The sequence below is a fragment of the Scomber japonicus genome, chromosome 6 (assembly GCF_027409825.1).
Source record: "Scomber japonicus isolate fScoJap1 chromosome 6, fScoJap1.pri, whole genome shotgun sequence".
Lineage (NCBI taxonomy): Eukaryota > Metazoa > Chordata > Actinopteri > Scombriformes > Scombridae > Scomber > Scomber japonicus.
Genome location: NC_070583.1, coordinates 8748091 through 8764848, shown reverse-complemented (window position 1 = coordinate 8764848; position 16758 = coordinate 8748091). Strand labels below are relative to the sequence as shown.

Below are 16758 nucleotides of genomic sequence, written 5' to 3'. Positions count from 1 at the left end.
TAATAATAATAATAATAATAATAATAAATCAACAAGTCCCCCATCCACTCCAGAACGAACCACTGCAGCATAATATTCTGCTTTCCAAAACCGTTTTGTAATGTGAAAAACGGAGTTAAGGTTTGGTTAGATTTAAACACAAAAACACTTGGTTAGGTTTGGGAAAGATCGCGGTTTTTGTCCAAATGTTTACTTGTAAGGCCAATAGAGGGCGTCTGTCACCCAAACGTAACTATAGGTCGTTTTTGTTTACTGTTGACTATAGGGTCATTTACTTGGAGGACAGGCTCATGCGAAAGGAATACCCTAGTTAAACGATCAAGTAAAATCAAGTCCAAATGAATACTGTTAGGTTGACCCAGGAAACACCCCCCCCCCCCCCCACGTGTACCATACTTGGCATTTTCCTATGGGAACATCCCTTTATAAGCCAATGGTACCCTCCAGTATGGTTTGGCAGAAATGTTTTGAAAAACTAGTTTCTGTATCTTTTTTTTAAAGTGTCACAGACGTAATGCTGATGTTAATTCATGCCGTGCTACACTACAACAGATACACCTCCAAGCAGGATTGATTAAATTAATAATAGAAGTGGCTATGCAGTGTGTGTGTGTGTGTGTGTGTCTGTGTGTGTGTGTGCAAGTGTGCATCTCACTTTGAAGTGTTTGACCTAATTTACACCAATGGGAAAGTCATAGATTAAGACCTTTACACATTTCAAAGTACTGTCTCTGAACGAATACAGATGTCTTCATGGTTCTGTGATGTTATCATCAGATCAGACATGTAAAGTGATGATAAGAGCAAAAGACATTTAAGAAATGCCAGAGCGGTAACCATTGCGAACCTGTTAGCTTAATGTGTAAAGGTCAGTGCTGACATGTGCCTCTTTGTCTTCCCTCTCCAGGCGTCACCATGCCGTCACTCCCCAATACCTCCACAACAGGCAAACCTTTCCTCATCTGTTCTGCTGGCTTTGTGCTAATCCTCCTCTTCCTCAGCCCCTCTGGTATTCATGGGGCTTCTCTCAGAGACCACAGACTGCGAGGAAGTGAATCAGACCCCCAGAGGGGATATATTCATCAAACTCCCAATGCTGACATGCTCAAAGCCTTGGAGTACATCGAGAGCCTCCGTCAGAGAACCAGTGCAGACTCCCAGCAGCACGCCCCTCTCACTGCAGGGCACGATGCCAGCCACATGGATGATGCTGAGAAGCTGCGTGCCATGCTGAGGCTGGCTTCTAACCCCACGCAAAGCAAAAATGAGGAGGAGGAAGAAGAGGAGGAGGAGGAAGGGAGGGAGGATAAGAGTGAAGAGTTGCTCCAAGCTGTGCTCAGCACCCTCCAGCAGACAGAAAAGGCCTCCAAGCAAGCATTGCTTCGTCCCTCCTCCCTGGGCGGAGGTGAAGGAGGAGCAGCCATGAAGGATGGCATGTTCCCCAGGGTGCAGCAGAAGCAACACAGCATCACACCTCACAAGAAGCTGCCGTTAATGTTTGAGGATGAAGAAGAGGGTGAAGGAGACGAGGAGGAGGATGAGGAGGGGCCAGAGCATGACAGCCCCTTTAAGCGCACCAATGAGAACGTGGAGGAGAAGTACACGCCTCAGAACCTGGCCACGCTGCAGTCGGTGTTTGACGAACTGGACAAGCTAACTAATGTGAAGTCCTTGCACAAACGACAAGATGAAGAGGATGCCATGGAGGATGAGGATGAGGAAGACAATGATGATATGTTTAATGTGAGAAATGTGGCGTACGATGATGTGGATGGTGATTTCGCAGATTGGGGTCCGCTACAAGAACAAGAGGATGAAGATGAGGAGGAGGAGAGGGACGACAGACACGTGTTTGACCGAGGCCTTGATTATGTTGACGATGAAGACGAAGACACAGATGATGACGGCGAGGAGGAAGACGGCGAAAACAACCCGATCAAGAGGTCAAAGGATCCTGATGACATGACCAACCTGGTGGACTATTACCTTCTCAAAGTGCTGGAGAAAACAGAAGAGCAAGAGCAGAAACGAGCGCTAGAGGAAGAGGAGAAACAGAGGGCTGAGAGGAGAGTGGCTCAGATGCAGTACAGAGATAACATAGACCCACAAGCCATCTACCAGCTCATTCAAATCTCCCAGAAATACCAGATTCCACCTGAAGACCTGATAGACATGCTCAAGACTGGAGAAACAACAAATCAAGTCAAGTCACGAAATAACAATGAATTAGCCAGAGCACAAAACAAACTCTCTCAGATATCCTCAAAGAAGACACACATGGGTACTGAAGCTAAATTCTACAACAGACGCCTTCCCGATAGACAAAAGACCCCAGAAGACCTGAGGACAGAGGAAATTCTCAACATCCTGGGGTTAGGGGGCACAGAGAGCAGAGATCGAGCTCCTGTCAGGAAGCCGAAGCAGTACAAAAGCTCACAGTCACGACTTCACAGTTCGCCTGCAGGGCTTTCGGGGGAATCCGCTCCCACGCAACGGCACTATCCCAGCAAATTAAAAGACGACTATGATGACACCGTCGACGAGGATGAACTGGCAGCATATCTCGCAGCACAGATGCTCGCACAGTATCCCAACCCGGCGTACAGCAACAACAAAGCGAGCCAAAAGCGCGATGAAGCAGAACACAGCATGACGGGGTCTTTTGAACAGGCGATACAGAATTATTTTGATCAAATGGACTCAGATAAAAGCACAGATGAAAAGAGACAGTCAGAGCATGATGAGAGGGGCAGTGATACACAAATGCAAGGCTTTGATAATGATGCACTGATGAAATTGCTGAGCTATCTGAACCCAGAAGCTGAAGAAAGTGATACTGATGCCAAAACTGCCCCAGGAATATAAATAAGGCTAGATAGATATAGATACATATACAAATATATAAATATATATTGTTTTGGAGGAGGGAAAGGGTCAAAATAAAGTATTTTGAAAGATAAAACATGCAGTCAACTGTAGTTATTCTGTAGGTTTACAAATGTTCTTATTTATTAGCAGGAATGTGAGTGTTCAGACATTCATTTGAGTTCAAACAACACTTACAACCAGTACATGTGACTCACCAGCCTTACATCTCAACGCACACTACCAAATCAGTGTTGGATCCCTTCTAGATCTACTTGTGTTTTTTGGTAATTATTTCTTAACTGTGGTCATATGTGACATACCTGAGGTTAATAAAGCATTGACTTTATTTTTCCTTACTGTGTAGTGTTTTTTCAATTACTCAGCATCATACAATGTTTAAATGTAAATGACAGAGTACATTACAAAAACATTAAAATATACATTTAAAAGGATATGTCTTTGGATAAAATGAAATATAAGATCATGTGTCATTTTTAGTCATATTTCCTGTCTGAAAACCCTGAGATTAATAAATATAAGGCTTAAAAGGCACTTATTAACACAATCATGATTGAAATTATCTTGAAAACTTAAAAAAACCCATTAAACTTAATCATTATTCTAGCAAATATTTGAAACATCAGATATTCAGAGGTAAGCATTCTTGTTTTAGCTGCATTTGAATATTATATGGTTTTAAATGAGAGTGGTAGACATTTAGAAGAGCATGCCATTCTTGTAACTTAAAGGGAAACGTGGAAATCAGGTTGAATTATATGTTAGTCGCTAAGTAAACATACCACACAGTAATCCACCTTTCATTCTTGTCTTCTCTTGGCTCAGTAGGCAGGTTTGCTCAAGTATTCCTCCATTGTCTGTGTTAAGAGAACAGACATGTAAACACAATTCACATGACTCATTTATTTTCAATGAAACCTACAGTATGATCAGAGAGGGTATGTGAAACCTCACTGCACCTCTTGGAACGTATCGGCCTCTTCTATAGATACACCCACAGCTATTTTGGAAGTTTCTAGGACTTCTCCTCCCATCAGGAATTCATCCAGGATGAAGTAGGCCCTCTCAAAGTTGAAAATGATGTCCAACTCACACACCTGACAGAAGAATAAAGAATATACAGTACACTAGATTTAAGATGACATTTTAAGAGCAGATCGTATTTAAATATAAGAAAGAACAGAAAATGACAAGGTGACTGAAAAAATATATAAATGTCTTGAATAGCATCATTGCTTTCCCCATTTTCATTGTTTGTATGTGTGGAAATAAGAAGGTGTGGCTCTCTTCCTGTAGATCACAACAAGCGGAGTCCATCTCGAAGTGGTTTTGGTGCAGTGGCATCTTATGAACACCAGGGGGAGTCTAACTTGTAAAAGCCCAGTAAAATATCCATGAGCAGTGTCAGGAGGGAAGGAGAGGGCATTTTACTAAACTAAACTGCATAATGTAAAGCAGGAGTCAGCTGTAGTTCAGTGTCTGACTTGTTTTTCATAAGCATTGATCGTGCTGAGAGTCATGACCTCATCAATGCTGACTTAGAGCCAATATCAGCACTTGACCTCACTAATGCTTTTGTGAATAAACAAGAGTACATTTCTGCAGCAGACCACATATTTGTGTTTTACATCACACTGAAGACAAGACAAGTGATCACAGAGTCAGGTGACATAAAGTTGGCTTCTTTTAAAATAACTGGCTACATTTAAAGTGTAAGGGAATTTTTTTTTAAAGTAAAACTTTATCAACCACTGATTTAGCCCTCGGACTTAATTAATACAGTACACTCATGTAGCCAACAACATGTACTTAGAGCTGCTTTGTGGTGCTGTGTTTCAGTGGCATCTCCTTCTTCTATCTCCTCTTTCCTTCATAGGTTTTTATCATCACTTCTATTTTTAGTTTGCAAGTTCATACCTGTTCTTTAAAGTGACTACATTTCAATGGGCCTGGACTTACTATCTCCAGATGACTGGGAACTGTATTATAGACAATATCAGATTCTTAGGATATATACAGTTTTGAGAGGGGACATTTAAAACCCTCACATAGCCACTGTCCACCAATACAGGTGTTTTCACGTTGCCTGGTTAAACCTTTTCTCAGGACTGTGTGAGCATGTGCAAGCTGAACTTCACTGACTTCTACCTCACTCTCCTATTAGCTTTTTGCAGCTCTTGAGGAGGGATGAATTAGACTTTACACATGAGGTTTGGTGATTTCATGTTATTCAGATTTCAGCAATGCCCAATGATGCCTAATGCCAGCCTGAGCAGATGTCTAATCAGCCAGAGTGACTGAAACCGCCTGTACGTCTGTGTTGGCCCAACTGATTAAACAGATTGCTAATGACCAAACAAAATCTGCTTGGGCCAAAAAACATTTCAGCTCTACTTACGTTGCCAAAATATCTATCCAGCAACTCCACATATCTGTGTAGTACCTCCAGGCTCAGCAGCTCATTATCATTTTCCTCCAGACCTGTGCAGAAATACAGGCTGGCATACCTGCATTTGAAGAGGCAAATGGTTAAATGTCACAGCATCTGAAGAAACATGCAAAAGAAAATATTGGCACTGAGTTTAATTTTAAAGTCATAAAAGTACAAAGTATTGCATTTATTTATCTGTACTTGCTTATTAGACTAGATTAAAGTGTCCATTATATTTCCACTTCCTGTGACTCCAGTTTTATTACAAGGTTGTTCCTGTGAGACAAGGAGATGAAAGGCCATGAGAACCCTAAGCCTAACCCTAACCCTAACCCTCTTATCTCAGCTCTGTGGGTTTTAATAGACCTTTACTCTGAATGGTCTTGTTAACCCATTGTTTTGACAGGGCGTATATGTGTATTCTGTGTGTATTTTGAAGCGTTAGTAAAAGGACACACAAGTTAACCATTAAACATCAGCACAGTTACAGGTGGTTTCTTTTTTACTGCTCGACACCCATGTGGGACCAAGTCTGTACCTGCCTGGCACATACTGCTGATGACGAAACATTTTAAAACCCTAATCCTAACTGATAAGAAGAGAAATGAAATGAAAGAGCAGTTGTGTCTCTTGCAGCCACCTCTTGTAAACAATCTTGAGGTCCCTCCATTGGAGGAAGTTGCTGGAACGTGGTGGACGGGCCAACACTAACATCGTCATGTCTCGGATCACCTTCTTCTTCTCCCGCTCTGTTAACGGTGTGAACCATTTCTGCAGTCGCAGCTTCCCCTGCCGACTGAACAGTAACAGGAAGCGCATCTGGTGGGCAGAGAGTAGGAAAACTGAGTCACACGCCTAAAACTGAGGTAGCATGAATTCAATTTTTGTCTGAAATGAGCAATATCAAGGCTAACTACACGAAAAGGTTGTAGAATAATCAAGTCTTGTTTGTGACTAAGCAGCATCCTGTGTTATACATGTTAAATATAGAAAACAAACACTTTCATGCAATTAAGCACTCATCCAGACAAATGCATGTGCAAACAATACCATACTATCTCCTCTGACAGTCACTTTGAGCTGAAACTGAAATGAAACCACCCACGAGTGTTGACGGTCATTGCACCAAACAGCAATTAGATTTCCCAACTAGCAATGTGAGTGAATATCATCAGAGCAACATAATCCATCCAGCTCACCTTTGAGTGCAATAACACAGTGAATACAATTCTCGTGTTGTGCAAGGGCAATTACTGAGAGCTCTTTGCCCTGAGGTGCAGTTGCAGGCAGCAGTACATCTGCTTGCAACAAGATAAACCACGAACATGTGGACTAAAGAAGTTCAGGAGTGTAACCGTACCAAAACTATCTGCTGATGGTTTAGGTTTAAATTCTTTCATTTAATGCTATGTGAAGGTTTTCTGAGAATCTGAATGATCACATTTAATGTATTGTTAAAATAAACCTCAAAAACAGAAGCCACGATCACAGTATTTATTTGCCTGTCATAACAAGGTAACAACATTGCAAGTGTCTACTCTTTTCCCAAGCCTCTCACTCTGAGCGTAGTTTTCTTAATTCAATGGGAAGAGTTTGACCAATTATAGAGTATTCTGCTTGTTTCTGCAGTTATTCCCATGTGTTAAAGTTTCAGGAATATCTCCTCTGTCAGCCTCTAGTATCAATTACATGACCTTTGATCGAGGAAGTCCCCCAACTTTACTAGACTGATTTGCAGCTAGACAAAAAAGAAAATAATCACTCCTCCAGCGGCTGAGCTTTCACTTTAAACATTTATTTGAACGCACTACAGAATGAATGAATTATTGAGGTGTTTACAGTGTAGCACTGCCCACAGGTACATGAACAAAACTCAGTATCCAACTACAGAAACGAGTTCGGATACTCACCATTTTGTCTCAGCTGTCAGAGAGAATTCAGTCCAATAGAAATCCTCCAGCCTTATAATAAAGCTTTACCCAGAATCCCTGTCTTCCTGTCCTACTGACCCTTCCGTGTTTTAACCATGGTTATCAGATACGGAGACATTATTGATCTTCCCAGAAATCAGTGCGCTCGCACCTTTTCCAGTCTGTGCCGCGCCCTGCTGCGCTCCAGCGGCTGGTTGGCTGCGAGGAGCCAAAGCGCAAAGCCGCTCACAGACAGGTGGGTTGGATCCTCCTTAAATAGTCCATGGTTAGACTAGTGGGTTGGATCCTCCTTAAATAGTCCATGGTTAGACTGGATGTGTGGTTGGCTGCAGTTATATTCATCCTTAGTTGCAACACAGTGGTGGATGACTAAACTTCAATATTTCCATGTCATCCTACATTGCACTTCTACACTATATTTTAAGGTAATTTCAAAAAAGCTTTAAACACTAATTCACGTTACATTTAGAAATGAAGGTTTTAGAAACTGTGTGGCTCTGTCCATCCTACCAGCATACCTGAATATTATGTTAGTCAGTTATGTTGGTGGCTTTTTGTTAGCTTGCCCACAACCATATAGTCAAATGTAAACCATGACTGGCATTATGTCATAAACCTCAAATATCCTGATAAACTGCTGTGCGCATTACAGGTGGAAAGGTGTGCTCTCATAACGTAGGCTGTAGCTGTAAAATTCAGCATTTGAAGAATTGTGCCGCATCATAAACTGCATTTTATATTTTAGACTGACAGTATAATAATGCATCCTTCCTGCCTGCCGCTGGGTGCCCGCCTCTGATGTTAATTCAGCGGAGCCACACGTGGTTTGGCTCCAGAGTCAAAAAGCGGAGGAGAGAGCTCCCAGCAGCGAGAGACTTCCAGAGCAGCACCATGTCTCTGTACCGCAACTCCGCCTGGTTCCTGAAGGGAGTGACTGAGTTCACCAGGTAGGATGACTTTCTATAACTACTGTAGGAGCTGGAGTGTGTGTGTGTGTGTGTGTGTGGCTGCTGTGTCCAGAGAGCATCACTCACAAGTAACACCTGATAACTTTAAAATGCAAGCTCATCATTTAGCCTGTAGGAAATCAAGAAACTCAAAATAGAAGAAAATGTGCAAATAATGTCTGATGTTAAACTGTAAATGTTATTTTCTGTTCTGTCATGTTCTTTGAAGTGTTCTGTATCTTTTACATGCTTCATTCTAACACCTGATGATCATGATGTGACATTTTTACAGTTGTTTCTGTTTAAAATTAGCTTGAATCTGAAGTTTTATTCCACTATATAAATATATATTAAGTTTCTGCTCATTTGGAATTAAAAATGAGTGTGCCATTATGGTTGTCTACATAAACAGATCCTATGAGATGTGATAAGTTTAGGCCAACCTGTTTCCCAATCAGCTGCAACTAACAGATAGTTTTATTATTGATTCATCTGATCAGTTATTTTCTGGATTAATAGTTTATCTTGAATCATTGTTTGGTCTTTAGAATATCAGAAAATGGTGAAAGAATATTGACCAATGTCTCCTGAAGTCCAAGATGGGACCGAAAATGTCTTGTTTTGTCTCCAACTCAAAATATTCACTTTACTGTCACAGAAGACTAAATAAACTAGAAAATATTCACATGTAAGAAGACTAAACCAGAGAATGATTCAAAATTATTAATTAATTAACAAAACAATGGACAATTTTCTGACCATCTACTAATCATATGTCAGCTCTAGAATAGAATAGAATAGAAGCAGGGTAACCCACCAAACTGCTTACATGTCTCTTCATGTAAGACTTTCTTCAAACCTTTAGGTGATGTATGTAACCCTGATTAAAGTTAGCACCTTAATAAGCTACAACAAACTGGCTTGTTGTAATAAAATTGTGTGAGGACTGAAGGTTTTTACCATGTGAGTCCCACAGCATCACTGAACAGTAAAGGAAAGGATGCAGTGGGATCTTTGAATAATGATTTATGAATTAAGCACAGTTTCTAGTGACTCAGTAGGAGTCATGTAAGGCCATAAGCCATTATTCCAACCAACAGGGCTTTAGACATCTCATCAGTCCTATCTGATCTGTTACAGGCCTGAAGCGCCTTTCCTCATCAGTATAAAGCAAGCCAAGTTGTCTGAAGAGGTGCTTTTGTGATTGTTTCCCTTCTCTCCTTTGTTCTGTGTTATCTTTTCTCTTAGAGAGCTCCCCGGCAACCCGCTCTGACCCTGCACTAATAGCTCTCTGCATGACACCATCGAACAGAGCGGGCATTTAGCCTGCCCCCCCTCCCCTCCCTGTACCCCTTCATCTCCCCACTTTAGCCGCCAGCAACAATGGCATCCAGGACAAAGGGTGGAATTGAGGTCCTTGGTGCCACACACGCTAACACACACACACACACAGCAATCCTGTTGTCACCATTGGTAGTCTCAGATGCCCCCCCCCACACACACACACACACACACCCATATCTTCTCATCAGTGACGATGCCTGGCACGCTCTCGCTTTCATTGTATCTGTACAGTAAAGCTGTGAAGAGACCTACTGTACAGTAAGCAGGCTGACCTCAAACACTGACCCTTTCTGACCTGAAGACACACACACACACACACACACACACACACACACACACACACACACACACACACACACACACACACATACACACACATACACACACACACACACACACACACACACACACACACACACTCACACACACTTTATCTCTCAGGATCGGATGTGAGTTTTGTTACAGCTTTGTAAGTGCTTGACCTGATTTTATTTCAGCAGTGAACCTTCTGACTTCTCCCGTCTTGGTAATTGAAGTCTCTTCCCAGCATCCATTGAGTCAAGCCCTGAGGCTGACTGAGATGTAGATGAACTACAGATGTGCAGACAAACAGGATGCTGCTACATAAATTATTCATAAATGTTTATTCTCTGCAGGAGTGCCTTCCTGACAGCCTCCAAGCGGTTCGTGGAGAAGGACCTGGAGGTGTCCATGGCGGGACGCTCCTTCATGATAACAGGAGCCAACAGCGGCATTGGCAAAGCCACCGCCATGGCCATCGCTAAGAAAGGTACCAACTCTACTGTCCTGATTGTCAGCAAAACACATCCACACTGAAAGTTTCTAGTGTTATTACTAGTCATAGTGATTAGTCAGTAACTTTTATTGTGAAATATATATATATATATATATATATATATATACATATATATATACATATATATATATATATATATATATACATATATATATATATATATATATATATATATATATATACATTTTCCCCTCCCTCATTTATATTGAAGTCACAATAACTTTCAAGAGACTCCAAAACAGGGCTACAGAAAAACATCTTTGATTAAACTAAACTAAATTTGACAAGAACTGACAAAGATGTGACAAAGCTAAACAAAGTAGTCAACAAAGACTAAACTGAAAACTTAAATACTAACAGAACTAACGAGAGAATGGAGAACAGGTCACACTGGAAACAAGGCAGGGCTAATGAAACAGATGCAGGGCAGTTGTGGAGGGAAACTGGGGAGCTGGAGAGGAGGATAGGAACACAAGAGGGAAACAGCATACAGAACTAAAACCCAGAACACACTAAACACAACCTAAATATAAATGAGCAAAAGCAAATGACTGAACACAAAGAGTCCAAAAACATGACTCCATGACCCATATTTTATATATGTACATATATAGATATCCCTGAGCTGTGTGGTATAAACAATCATAAACACTCATTTAAAGTGGTTAAAGATTTTTAAAAAAGAAAAAAAATAGTCAAATTAATTTAAATTAAATTAATTTAAAACTTTAAAATGGAAATGGTTGTGTGGTTTGAGAAGTTAATAGCACTACACTTCCAATAGTATACAAGCACTAATATTGTAATTATGTAGGCCACCACCTTAATATTAAAAAAACATACACATATACAAAGTGTATATGAAAAAATGCCTCTTCTACAGGTATTACTAAGAGTGCTACACTCAGCACACTCAGCATATATTAAATCATTACAGTCAGCTAATGGACTGGTATGGACAACTGAAGTCAGCAGTCTAACCAGGGTTCTGAATCACTGCTGTTGGCTTTATCCCTCTCATTTTGACAACATCACCAGTACATACTGTATTTAGATGCTATATATTAAATAACATGAGCAGTATGAAGGTAGTTATGCTTGTTTGCATGTAAGCCCTCCTATCTAACTATCAATGGATGGAATTGGATTGTACATATTGCACATACAATAGGAAGAAAAACATTAATAATTATAATATCATAAATTGAATGAGTCAGGTAACATTAGACTTATGCTTAAATTAAGTAAACACCACATAGTGATGATAAATCTTTCATAAAGTACACAGTTATGGTGCATCCAGGTAAAAACACATATTTCTTATTTTAAATCTGTAATTAAAAAACACAATCTAGTGTATGCACTTCCCAATAATGCAGCAGAGTTCATTTAGAGGACGGTGCCTGCACACTGAGTTGATGCTTCATTAGCCATTTTGGAAGCATTAACTCAGTGTGAAACTTTTTAATCTGTTTACAAAGGATTTTTGTGCATGGTGTGAAATTTTCATTTTCATATTTAGTATATTCTGTGTGTTTTACATATTGTATCTTCATTAACTGGTTGAAAACAGCAGGAACTAAAAAAGCCTTTGGTAATTATTTATAGAGCACTGTGGCTCAATCAGCCATTATATAAACTCATCACAGGAAAGATGAAGATTAATCCTACTGTCTTTTTTCTCCCTCTTGAAAATGCATTCAGATCCAGTTTTGCCCTTCACTAATATTTATTGGATCTTTGTCACAGGTGGAATCGTCCACATGGTCTGCAGGAACAAGGACAAGGCTGAGGAGGCGAGGGCTGACATCGTCAAGGAGTCAGGAAATAAAGTGAGTGTGATTCTCTTCTCGACAGATATTCTGAAAAATGAGACGGACTGTTTCTCCGCTCATATAAACATATTACTCATGAAATGGCTGGTGTCATTGCAGGAGGTGTACGTCCACATCCTGGATCTGTCTGAGACCAAGAAGGTCTGGGAGTTTGCCGAGGCCTTCAAGAGGAAGTACAAGACTCTGAATGTACTGGTGAGTGGCATGAGTAACCTATTTTCATATTGGAAACTATATGAAAATGTGTTATTAGATTATTATTCATTCGGTCAGTGTTATTTTTATTGCTTCGTGCCATTAATTGCAATCATAATGTCACATCTGTCAAATCTGATATAAAAGATGATGTAATGTGTCGTAATGTGCACAGATCAATAACGCAGGCTCTATCATGAGTCAGAGGGATGTGAATGTCGAAGGGCTGGAGAAAAGCTTCGCCACCAACGTTCTGGGTGAGTCACATGTCAGGGGTGAGGTTTGAAGGAAGCGACGGGAGGAAAAACAGATGTGATTAAGAAGTTGTTGTGTGTGTGTGTGTGTGTGTCCCATCCTTGTCTGTCCTCTAGCGATTTACATTCTCACAAAGAGTCTCATCCCCTTGCTGGAGAAGAGCGCCGATCCCAGAGTGGTGAGTCAGATGGATGAGAGACGCAAATCAGAATCTCCTCACCAAGTTAAAATGCTTAATAAAATATTCAAAGAGTGACATATTGAGGCTTTTATCATTATGATCCATCATTTGAATGAACATTTAATGGGTGTGGGATACTGGGATGTGTCTATGAAATGGTTGATTACTGCTCACACCCATAAGATTGGCTCCTTTTGGTAAAGAAGTACAGGGATTTTTTGCGAGATGGGTATAAAGTTATGACATTTAAATATCCACTTTATTTAATGTAAAAGGGATGAATTGTATGAACAGTCAGTTTTAGAAAAATAGTTTAAGTAATGTATAAGTTTTAAATGTAGTCAGAACAATGCAAAACTACCAGATCACATGCAAGTACTGTCAGTGCTATTTCATATTATAAAACTGTATCATTATCACTATCAATGCAACATATAAGCAGTAGTTTAATCACTAGGGTGAATCACATTTTGAAACACATTACAAAACTGTATAGAGTCGATATGAGATTGGGTCTTACATCGTGCCTTCTAAAACCCCAGCTCCCTCTCCTGCCCCTCACCCCATGTTTCCATTCCTCCCTGTTCAGATCACAGTGTCTTCAGGGGGGATGTTGGTGCAGAAGCTCAGGACAGGAAACCTCCAGTCTGACAGAGGCCGCTATGATGGCACCATGGTCTACGCCCAACACAAGGTAGAAACTGAGCCTGTAGTCCCTGATCGCTGGCTTAAAACATCACAAAGGTCACAGATGACACACTGCTGGGCTTTGATGTCCTTTAGAGTTTTACAGAAAAGAACCAAACCAGCTTATTTCCAGACAAATTATAAGTAGAGAAAAGAAAGGGAAATAAAAACTACAATAATGTGATTAATCTTTTTGGAAATAGTGATGGATATTTATAAAGCAATTGAAAGTGGTTAACATGAGACATTAAAAAGGCATTAAGACAAGATTAAAAAAGTAATAGAATGATTTTTAAAAAGTGTATGTCCTTATTTTTGAGCTCATGTGGGCCTTTAATTGATCATTACGATATTTGATCATATATTCATTGAATAATTGATCAATACTGCACTAAACCTGATTTGTGTGTGATGCAATGAATTGATCCAGTTCAATATAAATCTAGATGATTTTAGTAAATTAGTGTGTTTTATCCTTTGAATTGTGTTAAATTACTAAGCTAGAATTTCTAGTGTTAGAATAATTAATGTTAAGATATTTAATTCCAATTTCTTTTCATGTATTTTATTTTATATCATGTAGAACACAATTTAGAGTATTTAAAAAATATGAGTATTAGCCTTGGTTTGATGCACTAATTATTTTTAATTATCAACATGTCTGGTTAGACCGAGTGATAATCACATGCTCATAGCCTAGAGCTTCCTCACCATATTTACCTATTTAAAACACATTTATACATGCGTGTGTGTGTAGCCTATGTGTGTGTGTGTGTTCCAGAGGCAGCAGGTGGTGATGACAGAGCAGCTGGCCAAGACTCACACTAACATCCACTTCTCAGTCATGCATCCTGGCTGGGTGGACACTCCAGGTATCATATCCACTAAGAATTCATACCAAATTGTATACACTATCATTTTACTCTGTATTATAAACACTGGGGCCTTTTTTTTCTCCCTCTCCCTCTGTATGTGTGTATCTGTGCCAGCGGTTGCCAATGCCATGCCAGACTTTCACAGTTCTATGAAGGAAAGCCTGCGGACCCCAGAGCAGGGGGCAGACACCGTGGTGTGGCTGGCTATCTCTGAGGCTGCCATCACAAACCCCAGCGGACGCTTCTATCAGGGTAAAAATACAAAAACACCTTTTTATCTTTTAGGGGATCTGTGTTAAAAGGAGGAGGAGCAGAAAAGAAGAGAAGGTCGCTGGTTGAATTATGCGTTTGTCAGTTGTGGGTCGGATGGAGGGCATGGGGTGTGTGTGTGTGTGTGTGTGTAAGTTTGGCCTGTGTCCATTGCAGCTGGAGTGTGCTGCTTTTGGTGCCAGATACTACCAGAGAGTACAGTGCCTCTCTGAACACACACACGCACGTGCACGCGCACACACACACACACACACACACACACACACACACACACGCACACACGCACACACAATGACGTCTGTGGCCTTAAAGAAGGAGGCTGCAGTACATTTCATTATTTGCTGTAGAATATAATGCATTATTGTTATTATTAGGTTTCCTTTATGTTTAGATGTAGGCTGAAATGGGATTTGTGGTGAAAATGTCTGCACCCCATGCTCATATACCTCATATAACACATCCTAGATGTGTTATATGAAAAGGTGAAGAAGTGAAAATGAGGTGAGAGGCAGAATCTAAACATTCACACAACACTCACAGTTTGATCTGAATTGTATTTAACTTAATATTGATTTATATTGTGTGATCAATATCTTTTAATACATAAGAAGCATCATTTTATTCTATATTACAATATACAGTATATATTATTCATTTTATCCTGAACCTAAAGTCTGTTTTCATATGAGTGCTACAAACTAATCACTGATTACATTCCTGATGTTTAATAATGATAATAGAGATATCACTGCGATGTGATGAAATAATGATATTAGAGCTATAAATAGCCACAGCTGTAATGGTGATGTATAACAACAGCTATGGCCTCACTGATGCAAACTGCACTATGTCTTTCCTGTTTGTTTCACGAGAACAGCTGATTAAGGGTGTGTCTTCATCAATTTATAGTTAATTATGGGAGTGGACATGAGGCTTGTACACCAGTTCTGCCATTATTGAGATTCATAAAAAAGAACAATGCATACACATGGCTTGCTTTGTGTGCACACAGTTTTAAAATCTACAGTTTTCTGACTGGCCATCACATTTATCACATGTTAGGGAAAATCTTTTTTCACATATAGCACTACCAGCTGCAGTAGAAATGGCTTCACTACAGAACAGCAACTTTTTTCTTTATTATATAATATAAAAATAAAATACTACAATTTAGAGATTCAATATTTTACTACTTCTACTACTGACACCTTTGAGGCTATTTCAGTGTCATTCCTCATGCAGAGTGAAAAGTAAAATGATCTTACCGAAATATGCTTTGAAACTCAAGCTGTTTGAATCTGTTGCCGTTGGGTACAAGAGTTGAAAAAAATTAATCCTGTTTTCGCACTTCTGCAACCAATCACCTTCAAAAGTAGGTGCTAGATATTTATAGATGTGTTTGGTCCTCACTGGCTTTCTATCACTCAACTCTGATGCTGTATTTCCCCTGAATCCCTGTGTGAATCAATATTTCTTTAACATCAGACCCAGACTAGGGAACATATGTAAATCAATATAGCTCTTACAAGTATGCTTCTTCATGATATCATCCATGTGTGTGTGTGTGTGTGTGTGTGTGTGTGTGTGTGTGTTTACGCGCAGACCGAAAGATGGTGTCCAGCCACCTGCCACTGGCCTGGACCCACAGCTCTTCCCTGGAGGAGCAGAAGTTAATGTCTCTGCTGGACGACTTGGCCAAGACGTTCCAGCCGCATTGAGAGGGTGGGAGCCGGGTACCAGTACACCCAGTACACCCAGTACACCCCCACCACTAACACCAGCAGCTTATACTGACCGAGGCCGGGCTCAGTATTTCATCCCTTGTTCAACATTCACTCCGGGAGAAGGAGAGGGAATAAATCTGGGTCTGTTTTAGCCAACACATTTGGAAAGTTAACACTGGCTTTATATGGGACAAATATGAAGCTACTGTTTGAGTTTTAAGATGTTATGACACGGGATTAGATAGATTTATAATGCTTTATGCCTACTTATATGATAACCTATTTTCTTATTTATAAGCACAAATTCATAAGGACTAAACCAGTTATTGTATAAGTATGTTTGATAGTGATGCTGCTTTTAATGACTTTTCAAAGGATAT

At 40.1% G+C, this 16758-nt stretch overlaps 3 protein-coding genes across 3 annotated transcripts; 2 read left to right on the top strand and 1 right to left on the bottom strand.

The window, feature by feature from the left end:
• The first annotated feature begins 683 nt into the window (after window positions 1-683).
• Window positions 684-16372, top strand: dhrs12la (dehydrogenase/reductase 12-like a). Its single transcript, XM_053320089.1, has 11 exons — window positions 684-691; window positions 8133-8195; window positions 10196-10329; window positions 12106-12188; window positions 12291-12386; window positions 12562-12643; window positions 12758-12819; window positions 13412-13516; window positions 14291-14381; window positions 14499-14636; window positions 16257-16372. The coding sequence occupies exons 1-11, from the start codon at window positions 684-686 to the stop codon at window positions 16370-16372; spliced, it is 978 nt and encodes a 325-aa protein (XP_053176064.1).
• scg2a (secretogranin II a) lies at window positions 916-2865 on the top strand. Its single transcript, XM_053320085.1, has one exon. The coding sequence runs from the start codon at window positions 916-918 to the stop codon at window positions 2863-2865; it is 1950 nt and encodes a 649-aa protein (XP_053176060.1).
• Window positions 3674-12121, bottom strand: ap1s3a (adaptor related protein complex 1 subunit sigma 3a). Its single transcript, XM_053320091.1, has 5 exons — window positions 12095-12121; window positions 5958-6139; window positions 5285-5393; window positions 3846-3983; window positions 3674-3743 (listed from the first exon to the last, which is right to left on the bottom strand). Exons 1-5 carry the CDS (start codon window positions 12119-12121, stop codon window positions 3708-3710), a joined length of 492 nt encoding a protein of 163 aa, XP_053176066.1. The 3' UTR covers window positions 3674-3707.
• Window positions 16373-16758: the final 386 nt, after the last annotated feature.

What these genes read in the sequence shown, in the direction of transcription:
- dhrs12la (XM_053320089.1), top strand. An exon ending in TGGTCTACGCCCAACACAAG is followed by an intron (nt 13,517 to 14,290) that starts GTAGAAACTGAG and finishes TGTGTGTTCCAG; the next exon opens with AGGCAGCAGGTGGTGATGAC. An exon ending in CAGCGGACGCTTCTATCAGG is followed by an intron (nt 14,637 to 16,256) that starts GTAAAAATACAA and finishes GTTTACGCGCAG; the next exon opens with ACCGAAAGATGGTGTCCAGC.
- scg2a (XM_053320085.1), top strand. Translation starts at nt 916, where the DNA reads ATGCCGTCACTCCCCAATACCTCCACAACAGGCAAACCTTTCCTCATC.
- ap1s3a (XM_053320091.1), bottom strand. Translation starts at nt 12,121, where the DNA reads ATGTGGACGATTCCACCTGTGACAAAG. An exon ending in TGGATAGATATTTTGGCAAC is followed by an intron (nt 3,984 to 5,284) that starts GTAAGTAGAGCT and finishes TTCTTCTGTCAG; the next exon opens with GTGTGTGAGTTGGACATCAT. An exon ending in AGGCCGATACGTTCCAAGAG is followed by an intron (nt 3,744 to 3,845) that starts GTGCAGTGAGGT and finishes CTCTTAACACAG; the next exon opens with ACAATGGAGGAATACTTGAG.